The sequence below is a fragment of the Ovis aries genome, chromosome 2 (assembly GCF_016772045.2).
Source record: "Ovis aries strain OAR_USU_Benz2616 breed Rambouillet chromosome 2, ARS-UI_Ramb_v3.0, whole genome shotgun sequence".
Taxonomy (NCBI): domain Eukaryota; kingdom Metazoa; phylum Chordata; class Mammalia; order Artiodactyla; family Bovidae; genus Ovis; species Ovis aries.
Genome location: NC_056055.1, coordinates 246,026,594 through 246,047,148, shown reverse-complemented (window position 1 = coordinate 246,047,148; position 20,555 = coordinate 246,026,594). Strand labels below are relative to the sequence as shown.

Sequence of the window (20,555 nt, the reverse complement as noted above, 5' to 3'; positions counted from 1 at the left end):
TTGAATTTTCAACAAATTCCAGCCGCTGTTGCTATTACTTCCCTCACTCCTCGTGCCCTCTACCTGAGGACTGTAAGTTCCTTAAGGATGGGACCGTGTCTTATCTCTGCATCCCCAGTGGCTAATTCAGGACCCAGAATACAGTAGATTCCTATCCGTGCTGAAGGAACTGATAAAGATGATGCATGAGCTAGGCTGCGGAATTTCGAGTGCACTCTTCCAAGAGGGCGCACGGGAGAGTCAGTGCTCAGTGAGTCTGCCTGTGTTAGTGACGTCCGTCACTGAAGCCCCACTCCCTGGGGAGAGTGGCCCCAGGAACTGGGTGGGCACAGGGCAGCGGGGCATGACTGGGCTGGTTGAGGCGCTCTTGGCAAAACTCCACCCCACGCATGCATGCTTCGTCGCCCAGTCACGTCCAGCGCTTTGTGAGCCCATGGACTATAGGCCGCCAGCTCCTCTGTCTGTGGATTCTCCAGGCAAGAATCCTGGAGTGGGTTGCCTTTTCCTCCTCCAGGGGACCTTCCTGACCCAGGGACTGAACCCAGGTCTCCTGTGTCTCCTGCACTGCCGGCTGATTCTTTACTCACGGAGCAATCGGGGAAGCACTGCCCCCACCACAGGATGAACCCAAGCTGAAGTCCAAGTTCCCCACCCATCTGGGGGTTGGCTCGCCATCAGCCTTCTGGACAGGAGGGAACCAGGAAGAGGAGGTGGGGGGAAGGAGTGTGGAGGGCCAGGGACGTGACTCTCTCAGGAAAGGAGCCCCACCATCTGGTTCTGCCCCCGGCTTCGCCCTGGGCTTTGAGACAGGAACTCCTGGGAGAAGGTGGCTGGGAATCCAGCCCTCTCTCCTGGCTCCTTATCTGCCTCCTGCTGTCAGTCAGCCTGCTGCAGATATGCCGGGGGGCTGAGAGCTGTCTGGGCTGGAGCCACAGAGAGAACATAATTAAAACGATACTCCTGGGCTGGCAGAGAGGGTGGGAGCACCTGAGGATCCTTGCTTGGGAACTCATGGAGGATGTAAAGGCACAGAGTTCCATTCTCAGAGAAAAGACAGGGTCATCAGCAGTCACAGAACAGCCCTGCAAATAAACGGCAACAGGCTACCAGCCCACTGCGGCTCCGCCTGGCGCATCCATCACCCAGAAGAAGACCCAAAAAGGACCTCAAGTTCGTATTCCACACCCTTTGGTCAGCTTCTCTTCCTGCTCCTGCCCCCACCTCTCGAAGGCAGGTGATTGCTTGGGAGGGTCTCAGGAACCTCATAGAGAATCGGCACCCTACCCTGAAATGCGCTCTGAAGTCGCTGGTGCTGGCGTGATGACAGGCATCTTTTTGCTGTTCCTGGCTGTGCTGGGTCTTCTTTGCTGCACACGGGCTTTCTCTAGCTGCAGCGAGGGCGGGCTTCCTCTTTGGTGCAGTTTGCAGGCTTCTCACTGCGGCGGCTTCTCTAGTGGTGGAGCAGGAGCCGTAGAGCAGGGGAGCATCAGTAGTTGTGGCCCATGGGCTTGGTTGTTCCCCAGCACGTGGGATCTTCCTGGCCCAGAGATGGAACCTGTGTCCCCGGTATTGGCAGGCAGATTCTTAACCGCTGGACCGCCAGGGAAGTTCCCAACCATGCTTTTACTTATTCAGTCAGCACTTAGGATGCCGTGCAAAGCAGCAGTAAACCAGGAGCGTGCTCTCCAAGGGGGTGATGCCTCTACTGCTCAGTCCCTCAGTCGAGGCCGACTCTTTGCGGCCCTGTGGACTGTGGCCCGCCAGGCTCCTCTGTCCACGGGATTCTCCAGGCAAGAATCCTGGAGTGGCTTGCCATTTCCTTCTCCTAAAGGGGATGATAGACGTGGATAACGTAATCTCATGGAGACAGGATGGATCCCGACAGATGGAAGGAGAGAAGCTAGGCTCTGTGAGAAGGCTCGGGTGGACTGGCTTCCCTGCAAAGGGGGCCCTGAGTTGACACCTAAGGGCAGTGGGCGGTGGCTCGTTTATTTTGGCTCACGGGCTGAGCCTTGCAGGTAGAGTGTGGCAAGGACAGAGGTTTGAGAGCACACAGGTCACATCTGAGGGATGAGGTGGGAGCTGGGGGACCCACAATGTGCATCCAGCCAGGCCTCATGTCTGCAGGCCTCAGTTCCTCTACTGTGAGGTGAAAACAGAGGGCATAATCACGCCTTCTCTTCTGAGGGTGGTCGAGCGTCATTGCGGGAAGTGGTTGGGGGGAAATGGAGAGAATGATGCTCTGCTTGTCCGTGGAGGCTGAAAGGGGAGAACTGAGCCGAGCGCCATCGGGGGGGGGTGCCTCTCCCCACTTCTTGCCTTGCCACCTCTTGCAGGTCCTGAAGGCCTAGTAGCCCGTGAGATGCCGGGTCTGCTGAACCAGATCACAGGGGCGGCCCTGCCCCTCACCTCGTCCGACGTCACCTCCTTCGTCAGCGGTTATGCTCTGGGGCTCACCGCTTCCCTCACCTATGGCAACCTGGAAGCCCAGCCTTTCCAGGGTAAGGGTCCCTGCAGGCACTTCCCCAGGGCCACAGGTATGCTGAATCCCCCATCCTGACACTCATCAGCCAACTGACATCAGACAAGTCACGTCACCTTTCTGAGCCTCGGTTTACCCGCCTGCAAAGTAGGAATACCATTTCTGCCCAACAGGTCTTAAAGCTGGGGGCAAGTCATGTCAGGATTTGAACCCAGGTTTGGGCTCCACCCCAGCCCTGTCCCAGCCCTACTGATGTCCACAAATCACGCCCACCAGTCAGATAGTCAGTTCTCCACATCTCCCAGGGAGTCTCACAGGAGGAGAGGTATCCGGACTCACTGGAAGCCAGGAGCTCCCAGTGCTAAGCGTGGCTCTTGTCCCCGTGACCTTGGGGAAGCTGCAGTCCTTCTCGACATCAGGATGCTCCCGTGTTTGTCTGGATGCCAGGGTTTGAGGGAGAAGCAGATGAGGTAATGCGTGAGGAAGGGCAGCGTGGAATGGAAAACAGTCTGCGAATGTGAGTCATCAGTGTTCGGCAGTCAGGAGTGTGTACCGACGTTCCCCTGCGAGAGCTGTTTGTAAATTGTGCTCTTGTCTTTGCATGTAAGTAAGGGAGTTACCGGAAGCCTAGCCAGGAAGGTCCTGTATAAATGATAGTTACACTTCACATCCCTTCTCATCCACAGTGATGGGGGCCTCCTGACTCCCAAACTTCACCTCTTGGGGCACCAACCCTCCAACCTGACCTGAGTGTCTGAAATCCTTTGAGTTCCCAAAAGAAACCTACAAGGGAAACTTTCCTCCCCAAAGAAATCTTCCAGGCAGAACAAAGATCCAGTCCCTCTGTTTCAGGAAACCTACAGAGGATAGCTTAATGTGAGGCTGATGGGGAACCTAAGAGACTATATTACTTGAACAGCTGTAAGACAGTCCTTCAGCTTTCCAAGTGTGGGAAAACCAGTGCCCCCATTTTACAGATGAGGAGACTGAGGCTCAGAGGGATGGGAAACTGGGATTTATGGAGAGCTCGCCATGGTCCTGGCACTGTGCTGCCCCCGGGTTAGCGGGCTGATTAAATGAGATAAGACCTCAGTCCTCCGAGCGTGCTCCCCCAGCCATCGGCATCACCCAGAGCTGGTTGGAAACGCAGAATCTTGGGCCCTGCCCCAGAGCTACTAAATCAGAATCTGTGTTTTAACCAGACCCGCCCCCTCCCCCAGGTGACTCCTGTTTTCTCAAAGTGTAAGAAGCGCTGCACTGAGGCATGAAAACGTAGGACGCACACCGTGGGGGATGGAGCTTAGTAAACGGTGGGCATTCCTCCCAGTTTCATAAGGACCCTGAGTTTGACTCTATCATCCCCATTTTCAGACGGGGCTCCGAGGTTTCGAGATGCTGAATGTCACCAGACTGGGGCAGCGGGCAGGGCTCAGATTAGAACCCTAGTCCTCTTCCTCCGAAGACCAGCTCCTGGGCACCACGGGTGATAATCCACCACACAGAAGTGTCTTGTTAGGCCCACACAACAGGTCACATAGAAATCCAGATTGCCGCTCTCTCTTGAGAAATCAGAAACCCTGGCCACACCAGCGGAGCCAGAAGGATGGCGGAATCTAAAACCTGGGGTGAAGGTGGAGGCGGATGCTCTGGGGAGGAGGTAGTCAGGACATTTCTCAGAGGCCCAGGGTCCACATAGGCATCCGCATGAGCGCCCCCTTCTCCCAAAGACGCAGCAGAGACCAGCCCCAGGCCAGGGCCACCGGGGGCGGATCTTGGCGCCCGCCCCGCGGTGAGTGCAGCTCCTGAAGCGGGTGGATGAGGCTGCCTGTTTTAGAGGTTCGGTCTCTTCATTCTCTTTTCTACTCCCTGGGGCCGCGAGGGTGGGGCAGGTGGGCAGAGTACTGGGTGGCGTGGTGAGCTTGCAGCTCGGTGCAGAGTGAGAGGTGGCTGGGACGGGGGAGCAGCGCCCCTGTACTACCCCGCCACTGATGTGGAGCCTGCCACTCTACGCGTCCTGTCCAGCCCTAGAGCCGGGGGGCGCCCAGCCCGAGGCCCCTCGGGAGCCCTCTAAGTGGCATGAATGCCACGGTGCCCTCACACGGCAGGCCAGGGGCTCTGGTTCCATGCCAGGGGTGCGGGCATGCCGAGCGGCACTGGGTCACCCCATGACCCTGGGCCCTGCTCTGCCAGGCCTCTTCGTGTACCCCCTGGACGAGTACACCACGGTGATCGGCTTTGAGGCGGTCATTGGGGACCGTGTTGTGACGGTACAGATCAAGGACAAAGCCAAAATAGAGGGCGGCCACTTTGAGGCTACCGGCATTCGAGCTGCGACCGTCGCAGGTAAGAGGGCTGGAGGGGCTGTGGCAGGGCCTGGGCGTGGCTGGAGTCTCGCCAGACCGAAAGGGGAGCAGTGGGATCGCGTAGAGAGAGCACTGTGCTAGGAGTCGGGAATCCTGTGTGACCGTGGCCCAGTAATTAACCTCTCTGAACTTCACCTTACTGTCTGTAAAACGGGCAATTGTCTCTCCTCTCACTTGGGAAGAGTGGTAAGGGTCAAAGAGGCAAGCGAAGGGTATTTAAGACATCTCTAACAACCAGAAAGGCATATTATCATTTAAGCTCAGAGGCTGTAGAATGAGGCATACCGGGATTTGACTGCCAGTCCTGTTGCTTGCAAGCTTAGATAAGAAATGAAGACTTGTTTTGTAAAATGTAACTAATAGTCCATTGAAATCTCGACAAAGAGCGCGCAGAACGCTCATCACTGTCACTGATGCAGAGTCGGTACTCACACAACGGCCGTGGGTTCCTGCTGTGGAGGATACTGAGGCTCAGAGGGGGAGTGCCCAGCCCAAGGTCACAGAGCATGCTAGTGGCAGAGCCAAGGCTTGCGTCCAGACCAAGGATCCTAAGATATAAAAGATTCTCACTATTGGGTCTGTGATGGAAATGAAGTTTCTCCACCTGATCATCGATGTTCAAGAACCTTTGAACACCCATGCTGTGTAAGATGTAAAGTTGCCCCCCAAGAGTTTAGGACTTACCGCAGCCTGGGAGAATCGCCAGGGCATGCCAGGGAGTGACTGCGAGAGGAAGTTGAACGTGGCCATGCCCAAAACGGTCCAGGTCATGTCAGAGGAGGAAAGGAAGGGGCCACACTGGGACCAGGGAGGTTTTCGTGGAGGGGTTGGGTGGGTGGATAAGATGGGCTAAGAAATAATGAGGGATGGGCCTTTCAGATGAAAAGAAACAGCACGGATTCTGAGGGAGGCGAGACGTTCCAGAGTAAATCCTAGGGGCACATAGTCTGAAGATGGAGATGCGACCCTCCATCGGGGTGAGTGGGTCCCAGCCTCCCACGCCCGGCAGCGCACAGAGCAGAGCACACAGGCTGGGCGCCAGACCCACGTAGGTGCAGATCCTGGTTCAAGAATTAGTTCTTTGTTGAATAACTTGAACTCATTACACCCCCACGCTGAGCCTCAGTTTTCCCATCAGCGCACAAGCTCCTCTAACCCAACACGCAGCAAGCTTAGAGGGGATGAGAGAGGAGGGGCTCATGGCCCCTGACTCCAGGCCTGGCACGTAGGAACCACTCTGCAAACGTTCCATTATCCCTCCTTCCTGCCAACCAGGAAAGGTGGCTCTGGATGAGGATTTGGAGCGGATCCTCTTTGTGGTCAACCTGGGGACCATCGCCCCGATGGAGAATGTCACCGTGTTCGTCAGCACCTCCTCGGAGCTCCCGACGCTGCCCAGCGGGGCTGTGCGGGTCCAGCTGCCTGCTGTCTGTGCCCCGACCGTGCCCCAGTTCTGCACGGAGAGCACCGGCTCCCCCAGCCAGCAGGTCCACGGGTGAGGAGCCCTGCCAGATAAGGCCAGGCTCGTGGAGTGGGGGGTCAAGGTGTGGGGGAAGATAGAGGATATGCGGAGATGCTAAGCTCTGTAGCAGCCACCTCTCGAAGACTGTCAAAGAATCTCCCTGAAATGCCTGATGTTGGTACTGATCAGAAGTGTTGGAATTGGGATCAGAATATCCAGGCTTTATACTTTAATGCACTCAAGAGGCATTTTTGGAGCACCTACTATGTGCTAGTGGAGAAGGAAATGGCAACCCATTCCAGTATTCTCGCTTGGAGAGTCCCAGGGACAGAGGAGACTGGCAGGCTGCAGTCCATGGGGTCCCAAAGCGCCAGACACGACTGACACGGCTCAGCACGCGCGACGTGCTAGACACTGGGGGCTGTTAGGAGCACAGAGGGCACAAACGCACACGGTTCCTGACCTTTTCGGAACTTGGTGGGAGAGATCATTATCCAGCCGATAACACAACTAATGTGAACTGTTTGTGAACTTGCGCGCGTAATCAATTATGCGAAAGTGCAATGGAAGAGACGTTCATTGGCTAAGAATGTAAACGAGGGACCCAACCCCTGGCGGTCCAGGGGCCAGGTCAGTTTTCTCGGAGGAGTGGAATGTCAGCTGAGGGCTGAGCCGGGAGGCAGACAGATGAGGCACAGGGAGAAACGTTCCTAGAGGTGGAGCGGCAGGGGCAGAGACCCTGAGGCAGCAGGGACGGGGCCCGAGAGAGGAACTGAGGCACAGGTGATACGAGATGAGGCTGCAGAGATACAGGACACCCTGCGGCCCTGGCCAGCTCTGCATTGCTCCGCAGAGCAATAAGGAGCCACTAACAACGGTTCTCAACAGGGTCGGGTAGGACATCGCAGCAGTTTCTCTGCACTCTCCCCGGCGGTGGGGAGGAGGGCAAAGGGGGTTACAGCCTGAGGCACCTGCAGCTGAGATCAGGGATCTTCCTAGTTCCCCACCTGTGGACCCGGGGGACCAGCACCTCCTCCACAGGGAGAGAGGAAGCCCAGTTTAAGAGGCCTGCTGCGTACAGGAGATATCTTTTGAGGCAGCTTATCATTTGGTCTCCCCTGGTGGCGCAGCGGTAAAGAACCCGCCTGCCAATGCAGGAGACGTGGGTTCAATCCCTGGGTCAGGAAGATCCCCTGGAGGAGGAAATGGCAACCCACTCCAGCATTCTTGCCTGGGAAATCCCATGGACAGGGGAACCCGGCGGGTTACAGTCCATGGGGTAGCAAAGAGTCAGACATGATTTAGTGACTAAACAACAAACTCCTTAACTCCCCCTCGCCTACTCTTGTCCTGAATCTTTGAGTCAAGTTGAAATCTGGGAAGATATAAACACTGTACATATCCAGGAGTTTCATACACATACTCTGCAGGGCTCTGGGGACAGCTGGGAGCACGTGCCCACTGGGTCACAGAGGACAATGTCAACAGACTGCTAGACACCACAGGTTAAAGGGATGATCCATGGCTAGGCTGGGAAAGGGAGGAGGAGAAGGGGATGACAGAGGATGAGATGGCTAGATGGCATCACCAACTCAATGGACATGAGTTTGGGTAAACTCCAGGAGTTGGTGATGGACAGGGAGGCCTGGCGCACTGGAGTCCATGGGATTGCAAAGATTCGGACACGACAGAGCAACTGAACTGAACTGAAGGCCAGGCTGGCGGGGAGAGGTTACTGCCGCCTCCCATAAGGGGCCAGCCTGGAGGGCGCGCCTCAGTCATTCCACAAATAGCAATTAAACACTCACCGTGGGACAGGACTGAGCACACACATGGGCCAGGCACTGTTTCGGGTGCTGGGAATACAGCAGTAAACTAGAGAGGCAAGGTCCCTGCCCTTAAGGAGCTAGCATGCTAATAGAGGAGACAGACAATAAAGAAATAAGCTCATACATATGTCATATGTTAGGTGATGAGTTCTATGGAGACAATCGCTACTGAGGCTGGAGACGGACAGATGCGGCGGGTGCTCGTTAGAAGAGTCAGGGCTTAGGCACCATCTGAGAGCTGGACCATAAAGAAAGCTGAGCGCCGAAGAACTGATGCTTCTGAACTGTGGTGTTGGAGACTCCTGAGAGTCCCTTGGACTGCAAGGAGATCCAACCAGTCCATCCTAAAGGAGATCAGTCCTGGGTGTTCACTGGAAGGACTGATGCTGAAGCTGAAACTCCAGTACTTTGGCCACCTGAAGGGAAGAGTTGGCTAATTGAAAAGACTGATGCTGTAAAGACTGAGGGCAGGAGGAGAAGGGGGTGACCGAAGGTGACATGGTTGGATGGCATCACTGACTTGACAGACATGAGTTTGAGTAAGCTCTAGGAGTTAGTGATGGACAGGGAGGTCTGGCGTGCTGCAGTCCACGGGGTCACAAAGAATCGGACACAACTGAGCAACTGAGCTGAACTGAAGCAACATCTGAGGCCTGATCTGAATGAAGGGAGCAAGCCATGGAAATCATCTGGAGAAGAACACTCTGAGCCAGGAGTAGAGCAGGCAGGAAGGGCAAAGGCCCTGAGGCAGCGCCAGGCCTGGTGTGTTTGAAGAGCAGCAGGAAGGCGCGTATGAACATCGCAAACGGGAGAGGAGTGCCGGAGTCAGATCATGGAGGGCCTCGAAGTCTAGGGTGAGGACACTCGCCGGCACGACAGAGAAGCTGCTGACACCAGCCAGTGCCGGGCCAGGGGACACAGCTCGTGGGTCAGCTGTGCAAACGCTGCCATAGTGCGTTTGTAAATGCAAGCCTGGTACATTTGAGAGGCAGGACCTAGCAGAGCTGGGGACATTCAGACCTCAGTGGGTCAAGGAACAAGATACGTGGGAGGGCACAGCTCCCCTGAGGTGGCCCTGGTAAATTTTGATTCCTGCCCACTCCAGCAGGAAAGAGGTAACAGAGGCACCCTTGGGACTGCGGGGGCTGCAGACACCTGCCTGCATCAAATTCCAAGGAAACAGTGGCTTAGATAGAGTGATATGAGAAAAAGTAAGAAAAATAGGCCATACCAAATGTTAGTGAGGGTGAGGAGGGAAACTCTCATTCACTGCCGGAAGTGAACACGGGCCCAGCCACCTTGCAAAGTAATCTGGTGGTATTTGATGTGTGTGCTTTGACCCAGGGATCCCAGAGAAATCCTTCCATACATCCAGAAACGGCACACAGATGAGGATCTTCGTGGGGGAGGCCTGTGGACACAGTGAGGTGGAGGCAGGAAGAAACCAGGGCAATATAACAGAGGCCCTCAGGTCGTACCATTGTTGTTGTCTAGTCACTAAGTCACATCCGACTTTTTGCGACCCGGTGGACTGTAGCCTGCCAGACTCCTGTGTCCATAGGATTTCCCAGGCAAGAATACTAGAGCAGGTTGCCGTTTCCTCCTCCAGGGGATCTTCCCCACCCAGGGATCGAACCGAGTCTCCTGAATCGGCAGTCAAATTCTTTACGGATGAGCCACCAGGAAAACAAGCTGAATCACAGCAGCAGCAAAGACTTTGGTTTTCAGACCTTTAAAACACAGCACTGGGTGGAAAAAAAAGGGAAGCCGCTGAATGAGATTCCTAACACAATGCCATTTTTTCAACCAAATGTCATGGTGTCTCTTACAATGCTCTGTGCATATTCAGAACAGAAACCTCAGAGGGCAAGGCCGTGGAGTGGAGGGAAATAGAGCGGGATGAGAGCCCGGGTGAGGGACAACAGACAGAGGGCCAGATGACTTTGCTAAGCACTCAAGAGAGACAGCTGCGTCATCGTATCCCTATTCAACGAGCAAACCAAGACTCGGAGGAGGAGTGGCTCAGGCAGGGGTCCCCAGCTCCCAGAGACAGAGCAGGGATTCCAGATGTGATGTGACGCTATGAAAACTGTCCCACGGCCGAGTCCGAGAGACCTGGGTGAGGATGTATGCTCTGCCAAGTGCGAGTGTGGGAACTGAGGCCAGTGCTCCCATCTTGCTGAGTCTCCTCCCCCCTCCCCTCCTCCCGGCCTCCTTCCCAGCAGAGACAAGCACTGCTTTGGCAGCCGGGCCCTGGACTCCTGGAACAGACTATGCCTGACGACTCTCCTGGACACCGACGTGTCCAACCCCATGGAATACGAGTTCAACTTCCAGCTGGAGATCCGTGGGCCCTGCCTGCTCGCAGGTGAGCAGAGCTGCCTAGACCTCAATGGGGCTGGAAAGCAGATTCCAGGTTCCGGGGTGGGGAGAGGAAGGGAAGGAGGGAAAGCTGGCCGGCCCAGGTGGATGACAGCCTGCGGCCAACCTACCGCCCGACAGGACACTTTCCCAAGGACAGATTTCAAGACTGGCCCCACCACCCCCCACGATGGCTTCCCTGGGGAAATGTCCACAAGGGCCTAGCAGTCCGAAGTCCAAAGTCAGAGGTCCAAGATCCTTTCCAGGAGGCCACAGCCACAGAGATGCTTCTTGGGTCCTCCCCTGGGGTGGAGGTGGGGGTCCTCTCAGTGGGGTAACTTTCCAAATCCAGCCACCTAGATCCCACCATAGAGCTTCTGATGATGACGCTGGTCTGGGGTGAGAGCCTTGGGCACCGGAAACATTGAAAAGCTCCCAGGTGATTCTAACTGGGAGCCAGAGTCAGGCACCCCTGTTCTGATGGTTCCCCTCCCGCTCCCAGTCAAGGTTTTAAAAGAAGGTGGTTTCAGTCCATGAGTGTTCTCCCAGAGCAAGCCGACATCCCAACACGAGAGGCGTTTATGGAGTACCCCCTGATGGAGCGTGAAGCTCCTTTTGTTTCTGTGGCCTGAGAGGAAGCCACCCCTTTAACCCACACTGGGTCCCGGGGTCAGGGCGGGAGAGGTTATCCGACCTAGCTAAGCTCCCAATTTGCAGACAGGGAGACTGAGAAGGGCTGTCCACAGTTTCGCACACCGGCAGGCCAGGAGCCCCTGATGGGGCTGGAGTGGCAGTCACCTCCGGCCTGGGTCTCCCGGTCCCCCCACCAAGCCCCTCTCTCTCTGGGGACCCCTGAACCTATCCCATTTTTCTGCGCCACTCAGGGGTAGAGAGTCCCACCCACGAGATCCGAGCCGACGCCGCCCCTTCCGCAAGCTCGGCTGAGAGCATCATCGTCACCCTGGCCAACAGGCACACCTTCGACCGGCCCGTGGAGATCCTCATCCACCCCAGCGGTACAGTGCACCCAGCGGGGGCCCCCAAGGCTGCCAGTGGGAGGGAGGAGGTGCTGATCCCAGGGCACACAGACAGCTGCCCGCCTCCGCCCCATGGCCAGGGAGAGGGTAGGCTACGTGGCAGAGGAGAGGAGACCAACTACTTGCTTCTGTGTCAACGCGGCTCTAGTTGGCAGAGTTGAGTGTCTCCTGCCCCATTTCAGCTCCTGAGGCCCCACTGTCTCATCCACCCATCAGGGCACTTTGCTCTCAGGCCAGCTGAACACCTAAGCTTGGTGAGACCCCAACAGTTCTGAACCCCCAGGGAGCAACTCTTTTATCTCATTAAGAATTCAATGTCAAGAGGCAGAAAGATTAGAGCCCAGGATCACTCCCATTTTACAGATGGGTAAAGTCGAGTCACGCACTGTCCTGACTCCCAGCTAAGGAGTCTTTTCACACGCCTCAAGCGGCCAGGGATCCCATCCCCCTCTTCCAACTGGGAGTCCTCCCCACAGTGAAGATCCCCCCGTCAACCAAGGTCCCCCGCGTTGCCCTCACGCTTGGACAGTGCCGTCTCCTCTCTGCAGAGCCCCATGTGCCGCATGTGCTGATGGAGAAAGGGGACATGACCCTGGGGGAGTTTGACCAGCACCTGAAGGGAAGAGCAGATTTCATCAGAGGGATGAAGAAGGACAGCAGCGCAGAGCGAAAGGTGAGAGCGGCTGAGCAGCGTCAGCGGTGGCAGAACCGGGGTGGCGCTGGGCCCCGGGCCTGCGCTGGGCCAGTGAGAAGCCTGGGCCCAGGGTGGGGTGGGGTGACTTGCCAAGGTCGCACAGCGAGCTGACGATCCCACCTCCTGCCAGGCCACCTGCTCCTGGGGCCATCCAGGTGCCTGAAAGCATGAAAGTGGAAGTCACTCAGGCTTCTCCAACCCTTTGCGACCCCTTGGACTGTACGTCCATGGGATTCTCCAGGCCAGAATACGGGAGTGGGTAGCCTTTCCCTTCTCCAGGGGATCTTCCCAACCCAGGAATTGAACCGGGGTCTCCTGCACTGCAGGCGGATTCTTTACCAATGAGCCATCAGGGAAGCCCATCAAGGTGCCTAAGCTAGGAAAATTTTAGGCTGGTGGCAGAAACGACCTTGGTCTTCTTCAGGATAGTCTGCCCCCGAAAGGCACCAAGGCCCTATGCTGGGTGCCCTCATGGCTCCATCTCTACTTCTGGGCCTCCCTTTACCCACCTGCTGAATGGGTCTCTTGATTTGCCTTTCTCTGGGATCATTGCTTGCTATTAGGTAAAGAATAAAGGCAGAGTCAGGGAAGCCAGAGAAACCCTCTCCCTCAGCCCGCCCCTCCCCCATGAAGTTAAAGGATAAGGGGGTCCTCAGCAGGGGCTGGGGGTGGGGAAGGGGGGTGGGGAAGGGGGGTAAGTAGATGCCGAGCCTCAGCCATAAGCTACCCCCGCAGTCTCCCTCCTGCTGGTGTCACCGCACACCGCCCTGGGTCCTGAGTGCCAAGGTAGGCTCAAGAATCAGGGCACACTGCTTTTTATCATCTCCCTTTTTAGGGGAGAAAACTGCGGCTTAGCACCCACAATAACTGGTGAGCTGGGAAAAGGGAGTTGGCTTTCGCGACACTGAGGCTAAGGACACTGCCCCGCTCATGTGGGGTGGCTGTGCTGAGTGTAAGGGCCCCTCCGGCCCCTGCTGGTCTGACGGGCAGAGGGCGGTGGAGAGGAACAGACAGGAATGCAGAGAAAACCGACAGCTGACATCCTTCCCTTTGGTAGAGATCCCACCCGAAGGCCCCGGCTTGGAGGGAGATGGGGGATGGCACAGGGAAGGTACAGATGGCTCAGTGCCCACCCCCACCTTGGAGACCCTGCTGGAAACATCTGCCCTCCCAGAGGTGCCCCCAGATGAGTCAGTTGGGAGAAGAGGCTGGAGCCGGGTTCTCAGAGTAGGGGTGGCAATGCTGGGGTGCCACTGAGCTCCGAGAACTGCAGCGTGCAGCAGGGGGAGTCAGCAGTGAGCCTCCCTGCCTGCCTGCCTGCCTGCCTGCCTGCCTGCCAAGCCTTAAATCAATTAGCTCTGGGACCGCCGGAGCAAATGAGAATTAATTTGCCACCTTGGGTTGGTTATGCAAATATCCTGTATTCTCATGAGCTTCAGGGATGACAGGCATCAACCCGCAGCTGCTAAGAAGTGATGAGTTTATTGTAATTGGATAATGGCAGCTCAAGGAGACATCAGAGAATCCTCAGCCCGAGGCCCCCACCCCCGACCCTCCGAGAGGCAAAAATCAGGCTCCTGTCACTGATGTGGCCGTTGCTGCCTCGGGCTCTGTCATCTAGAGAGCCCTGTTGGGCAGTAGCTTTTGGCTAAGGACCTCCCTGTGGGAGGGGAGGACCTGATCCCTCACCAGGGAGGGAGGTGAGCACCCAGAAGCATCAATCAGGGAGAGCTGGGTGGGCTGAGCTGTCAAAAACTGTGATTTAACAAAGTGGGGGCAAATGACACAGAGGGAGACACAGATGGAGATGCAGAGAGAAGCAGAGTCAAAAGAGAGACAGGCTGAAAAATAAAAAAAATGATACACAGGTCAGTAGCGGACAGAAGAGCCCAGAGATTCATCTGCTCATTTATTCACTCAACAGACAGTAAGTGCCCTGTTAGGCATCAGGCTCTGTTCTAGGCCCTGGGAAGACCGGGAATGTCTCATCCTTTCCTCCTGGTGCTTACACTCTAGCCCAGGGAAACAGACAAGAAGCAAACAAATGAGCAAGATCAGTTAAGCAAGGACCAGGGACTGTGAAAGACCTAGAACAGGCTGGTAGGATAATGAGTGATGAGTCCTGGGCGCTGTTCCGCCAAGTGTTTAGAGGAAGCTTATCTCAAAATGAGACCTGCTGGATTGTGAAACCCTGGGAGAATGTACAAAGAACTGGAGGCGGAATAATGGTGATGTGCTTGAAAGACAGAAATGTGCCCCCTGTGGCCTGAAGTGTGGGGCAAACACGAGGTGGACAGGCAGGCAGGGGTCAATCCATAAGGGGCTTCATGAGCCCTGGTACGGGAATGAGAGGACACTGTTGCTTAAGCAAGAGAGTAACAATGATCACACTGCCTGCTCTGCATGGAACAGATCACAGGGGAAAAAAGGAGAGGAAGGAGGCCAGGAAGGGGCTCTTGCACAGATCCAGGCAAAGGTCCTGAAAAAAGAGAGTGACGTGAAAGTTTAGTCACTCAGTCATGTCTGACTCTATGCAGCCTCGTGGACTGTAGCCACCAGGTTCCACTGTCCATGGGATTTTCCAGGCAAGAATACTGGAGTGGGTTACCATTCCCTTCTCCAGGGGATCTTCCCGCCTCAGGAATCAGACCCAAGTCTCCTGCATTGCAGACGGATTCTTTACCATCTGAGCCACCAGGGAAGCCCAAGTTGGGTGTTTACAGTGGGGACAGGGAAGAGGGCGCGTTCAGAAGGTGTTTGAGCTACAGAACTGGCGGTCGTCTATTGAGGGAGTAGATACACAGAATGAGGAAGAGGGCGGGGTCAAGGATGACTCCTGGGTCTTTGCTTTAAACCACTGGGCAGGTGATGATGTCATCTATTGAACTGAGGAAGGGGCCCAGACAGACTGAGAAATAGACAGAGAGACATGTACACACAGAGACAGTCAGAGACGGAGAAAGATGGCGGGTGAGAGAGGGTGGCAGTGAGGATGGAGAAAACGGGATTTGGTGCAGAGATGACTGCAACAGTCAAAGACAGTTCAGTAGCGGCAGGACAAGGCCAGCTAAGAGAATCCATGAAAAGATACAGAATCGTGGTGGTATCCTTCCTTTAACGTTTCCTGAGCCCATCTTTATACCAAGCTCTACATGGAGCCCTGGAGACGCAAGAGACTCAAGCATGGTCTGCCTTCAAGTAGCCCCCAAGTTAGAGGGGAGACAGAGAGATGAGCAAAAAACTCACAGTGTGAGAAATGCCTGGGTCCCCACGGCAAATAGCAAGAGTGGCAATGGTTGCTGTCTGGCAACAGTTACTCTGCTGAGCGGTGCCCTAGAAGTGTCGCATTTAGTCCATGCAACTCAGTGAGGTTTGTACTCTTGTCCTCATTTCATGGGCAAGGAAACTAGGTGATTAAGTCCATGTAAGATGGGGGCTGGATGGCATCATGGACTCGATGGTTGCACGTGAGTCTGAGTGAACTCCGGGAGTTGGTGATGGACAGGGAGGCCTGGCGTGCTGCGATTCATGGGGTCGCAAAGAGTCGGACACGACTGAGCGACTGAACTGAAGATGGGGGCAGGATTTCCAAAGAGGTGAGGCTTGAAGCGCGAGTGGGAAGTCTATCCGTGGAGAGAGTCGGTAAACCAGAGAAGCCAAGGTGGGCCCGAGAGGGGCTTATCCCTGGATGTGAAGGGGAAGGAACCGCTGTTCAGCTGAGGGCCTGCACGTGTGTCAGGGCCTTCCCATCTGCAGGCCAGCCCAGTTCACCCTCAGAACCACCCTGAGAAATGGGCCTTATTTGTCCCATTTTCCAAAGAAGCAACAGACCCTGAGGAGGGGCTGACCCAGCATCACACGGCTGGACAGTGATAGCTGAGATTCAAACCCAGGGTCTTCCTGCCTCCAAAGTCCCTGTCGCTATTGCAACCTGTGAGCATCTAGCAGAAGAGCCAGGTAGGGTCCACCTGGAAGTCTTATACGCAGAGGATGAGTGGGATTCTGATCAAACTTGGAGAGTGATGGGGGCCACCAGGGTGAGCCCCCAGGAGTAGCTCTGGGCCCCTTGAATGCTCAAGTGAGAGTTCTCCTTTCTCCTCTAGACAGAAATCATCCGGAAACGCCTTCACAAGGACATCCCCCACCATTCCGTCATCATGCTCAATTTCTGCCCCGACCTCCAATCGGTCCAGCCGAACCTGAGGAAGACCCGCGGGGAGTTTATCTTCCTTGTTGACAGGAGTGGCAGTATGAATGGGACCAACATCCAATGCGTCAAGGTACCTTTACAAGGACCCCACCCCCAGGATCTAGGGTTCCAGGGTAACCAGCTTCTCAGCACTTTCTCCTTCCACACCTGAGCCACTTCCTTAAGTGACTATCTCTGGCTAAGAGACATGACGAGCAATTTTTTTTTTAATCAGTTTAGACAGAGATCTCTCTGCTCAGTGATATGAGCAGAGGTTAACTGCTGTCCATTTTCAAAGGATGAAGTCATCAGTAACTCCCCTTGGAATTCTCCACAGCTCTGTTGAGTGCCTGCTCTGGCTAAAATGCCTCACTAAGTACTCAGTGGAGAGGGATATAGAGAAGAGAGGAAGGAAATTAGCATTTGCTGAGGACCTGCTCTGAGTCAGGCTCTGTGCAGCCACTTAATGCACAGCTTGGTGTTTAATCCAGACAGTAATCCTGTGAGGTTGGTCCAGTTGTCACCGTTTTCCAAATGGGAAAGCCCATCCTGAGAGTTTCAGTAATGTACCCAAGGTCATGGTCTAAAATTAAACCCCTATCTGTCTGTTTCTACCATGTGACATCAGAGGTTCATTAGATATGCCCCCCGCCATCAAGGAATGTGTCGAATCCAGTGAAATGATTTGATTTATCTTTCCTTTTTTTTTTGTTTTTCAAATGTCTAATATGTGCAAAGCCCCAATGCTTGGAAATCCGGAAAGAGTGAAAGTGTTAACTGCTCAGTCATGTCCAGCTCTTTGCAACCTCACAGACTGTAGCCCACCAGGCTCCTCTGTCCATGGAATTCTCCAGGCAAGAATGCCAGAGTGGGTAGCCATTCCCTTCTCCAGGGGATCTTCCTGACCCAGGGATGGAACCCAGGTCTCCTGCACTGCAGGCAGATTCTTTACTGTCTGGAAAGAGTGAAGTGAAATGAAGTCGCTCAGTCGTGTCCAACTCTTTGCGACCCTGTGGACTGTAGCCCACCAGGCTCCTCAGTCCATGGGATTTTCCAGGCAAGAGTACTGGAGTGGGTTGCCATTTCCTTCTCCAGGGGATCTTCCCAACCCAGGGATAGAACCTGGGTCTCCCACATTGTAGGCAGACGCTCTCCTGTCTGAGCTACCAGGGAGGGCAGGTTGTAAATACAGTTCTGCCCTCAAGGAGCTCACAGTGGGGAACTCCCTGGTGGTCCAGTGGTCAGGACTCCACGCTTTCATATGGGTTTCAATCCCTGGTTGGAGCACAAAGCCCCTACACACCATTTGGCATAGCCAAACCAAACAGAAAAACCAGAAGCTCACAGTTCAGTGAGGCTCATAGCGCTGCTAACCAAGCGCTCCCGGGAGTGTGGTCTTGATGCTTTGGAGAGTTCTGAAGGAGTGCAGGTGAAAGAAGAATAACCCCCCACACACACACATTCAGAAGCAGCCCGTCTCCTTCAGAAGATCATTCACCTCAATTATGGCATTATCCACCTCTTCCTCGTATTTCCAGTTGCACAGATGTCTGCCTCCTTCTCTGGAATTATTCCCTTATTGAGGGGAAAGAGCAGATCTCCCTCGTCTCTCTCTCCCCATGGGGTCTAGCTCTGTGTTCTTGCATCAAGAGCCCTTGGTCGCTGTTTACTGAACTAGGTAAAGGATTACAGTTCAAGAGAACAAGGAGTGAGGGACCAAGGAGAGGGCTCTGCTGTCACCTGAAATTTTATCCCTCCCCCTAGCTTGTCCTTGGAGCAGCCTCTTGTTTCCAGGCAACAGGATCAGCAGGGAATTGGGGGGGGGGGGTTACGTGGGATCCATGAGGTCTCCTCAGCCTTGCCATGACTGGGTTTGCTCTTGAAGTATGACAGAGCAGTCATATGTCAGATCCAAGCTCCTGTTTGAGGCCTCTTGACACTCAGGTGCAGGACTGGTACCTTTTCCCCATCCCTGCCCACCTCCAGTCTTCTTGCCTGGAGAATCCCAGGGACAGGGGAGCCTGGTGGGTTGCCATCTCTGGGGATGCAAAGAGTTGGACATGACTGAAGCAACTTAGCAGCAGCAGCAGCCGCCCACCATCAAAGGCAGCAGCAAGATGGGGAGCTGTCCACAGTGCTAGAGTGCTGAAGCACGCATCAGGCCTGTGGGGCCATGTGTATTCCATTGCACAACTGTACCAATTTGTAAGACATCTCCTCAGTTACCTTAGAGTATCATGGGATCATACACCTAAAACATCTCTTAGAGAGCATTTAATCCTCTTTCCCCACCATTTTCCAAGTAAAGAAACTGAGTTCACAGAAGGCTAAGTGTTCTGCCAACATCACAGAGCTGGTGCAAGAACCTGAGCCTTCTGTGTCTTGACTTGGTGCTCATTTTCCTTACATTGCTGGCAGGGGATTATGCAGACTCTTCCACTAAGAAAAGCTCTCTTCTCTGACTGTTATTCTTGCTTCATAGCTCTGTGGGAAAAGCAATGCCTGGGTTGCAGGGTCACTTCTGCCACAGACTTGCTATGTGGCTTTGGACAAGTTGATTCTCAACTCTGGGCTTCATTTATTCTTGATGAGAAGGGAGGATTCATTCAGGGAGGGCAAGCGTATGTCACACCCCATTCCATTCCCCCTCTCCCAAGCCCAGACAGACATCAGTAATTGACCATGATCTCCAATGGTTTATGATGTCCATCTTCTTTGTGAATTGTACCTTTTATCATTAAAAAATACTCATCTCTGTTTCATATAAAAATATAATTGACCATGACATTTTTTTTTCAATGCTGAGCCTGGTCTCAATCTGTATATCCTTCTCGGCTTGGTGTTCCAGGCAGTTACTACCAGTTCAATGGAGTTTGTTAATGAGTGGAAATCCAGTTCCTGAATTAAAGACCTACTGTTAGAATTCCCTGACAATAGCTTTCTCTAGCTCTGACTCGAGCGTCAGTCCCTGTCCTCTTGGAGTCTCTCATGCTTTCTTTTTCCAGGTCAGCTCGGGGAGCTCACAGTCATCCTTTCACAAATGGCTTTGTGTTGGGACAGCCCATTCTGCTAAACGTGCCCCTGTTAGAAAAAGTCACAGAAATTACTCAAGCCACTGTCCCTTTCCCCATTGACAATGAGGCCATTTGGGGATTGCTTAAGTCTTTCGGTGGCCCATTAGGTTGAAGTTTCTGGAAAAGCTAGGCTTTGGGATATAAGAGAGAATAGAAATCTAAACAGTCACGCCAAAAGGCAAAGTTCAGTCAATTTAATTTCCTGCAGCTGGTCTCCTTCTTCAGCTACCAATTGCTGCCAAAAACATGGCTTTAAAAATTGTAATAGGTGGGAGCAGAGACAGTCTGTAGGGATCAGCAGAGTCTCCTGCTAGCAGCAATACACATTAGCAGCTAATGAAAAAATAAACAGATATTGACTTCTTTTGCAGAAAAACAAAATGTATTGACACAAGTAATAAAAGGAGATGGACAGAACATTGATGTTAATATTTACAAAGCAGAGTGGGAGAGGGGCTGCAGGGCTATGGAGCCTGAAAGACCATATGGTGTGAACGTTGCCAGTATCTACTTGCAACTGTTTCCGTCTACATTTTGGAGTATAACAGTTTGTTTCTGTGAAGCTATGCCGAGATCCCTGGGATGCCATCAATAAACTCCGTGAGGGTGGGGGAAAGCCCCTCATTCCCGAGCTCTGTGCCAAGGCAGAGACAACATGACTGAATATCTCAGTCAGTGCTGTGCTTTGAAAGCCTCAGCCCTGTTCTTAGGTTTTATGATCCAGTGCAATTCCTCAGTTTCCTCATCTGTAAAACGGAGGTATTTTTATTAATATGTATTTGACAGGGTAGGTAATAATAACCGCTTACTGAATGTTTTACTGTGTGCCATGCTGAAGTTCAGAAAAATAACATAACTAACCCAAGGTCAAGTTAGTAAAGGTGAGATGGAAACCCAGATATGTTTAACTTCAGTGTATCTTCTCAACCACTATGCTATAATATATATTATAGAGAGGAAAAGAGATGATACACAGTGCTTAGCACATAGTGACTGCTTGACATTGATCATTGCGTCGTATCGTCGGCGTCATCGATAGCGTCATCTTCCCACGTGTCACCTCC

General features: G+C 53.9%; 1 protein-coding gene across 1 annotated transcript in view; it reads left to right on the top strand.

The window, feature by feature from the left end:
- Positions 1–20,555, top strand: part of VWA5B1 (von Willebrand factor A domain containing 5B1) — a 72,905-nt gene that overhangs the window by 18,189 nt on the left and 34,161 nt on the right. The window contains exons 2-8 of the mRNA XM_042244675.2: positions 2,337–2,501; positions 4,673–4,825; positions 6,121–6,340; positions 10,359–10,504; positions 11,382–11,513; positions 12,083–12,207; positions 16,332–16,508. Of these exons, the coding sequence (XP_042100609.1) occupies positions 2,363–2,501; positions 4,673–4,825; positions 6,121–6,340; positions 10,359–10,504; positions 11,382–11,513; positions 12,083–12,207; positions 16,332–16,508 (1,092 nt within the window). The 5' untranslated portion in view covers positions 2,337–2,362. The remainder of the gene's footprint in view (positions 1–2,336; positions 2,502–4,672; positions 4,826–6,120; positions 6,341–10,358; positions 10,505–11,381; positions 11,514–12,082; positions 12,208–16,331; positions 16,509–20,555) is intronic.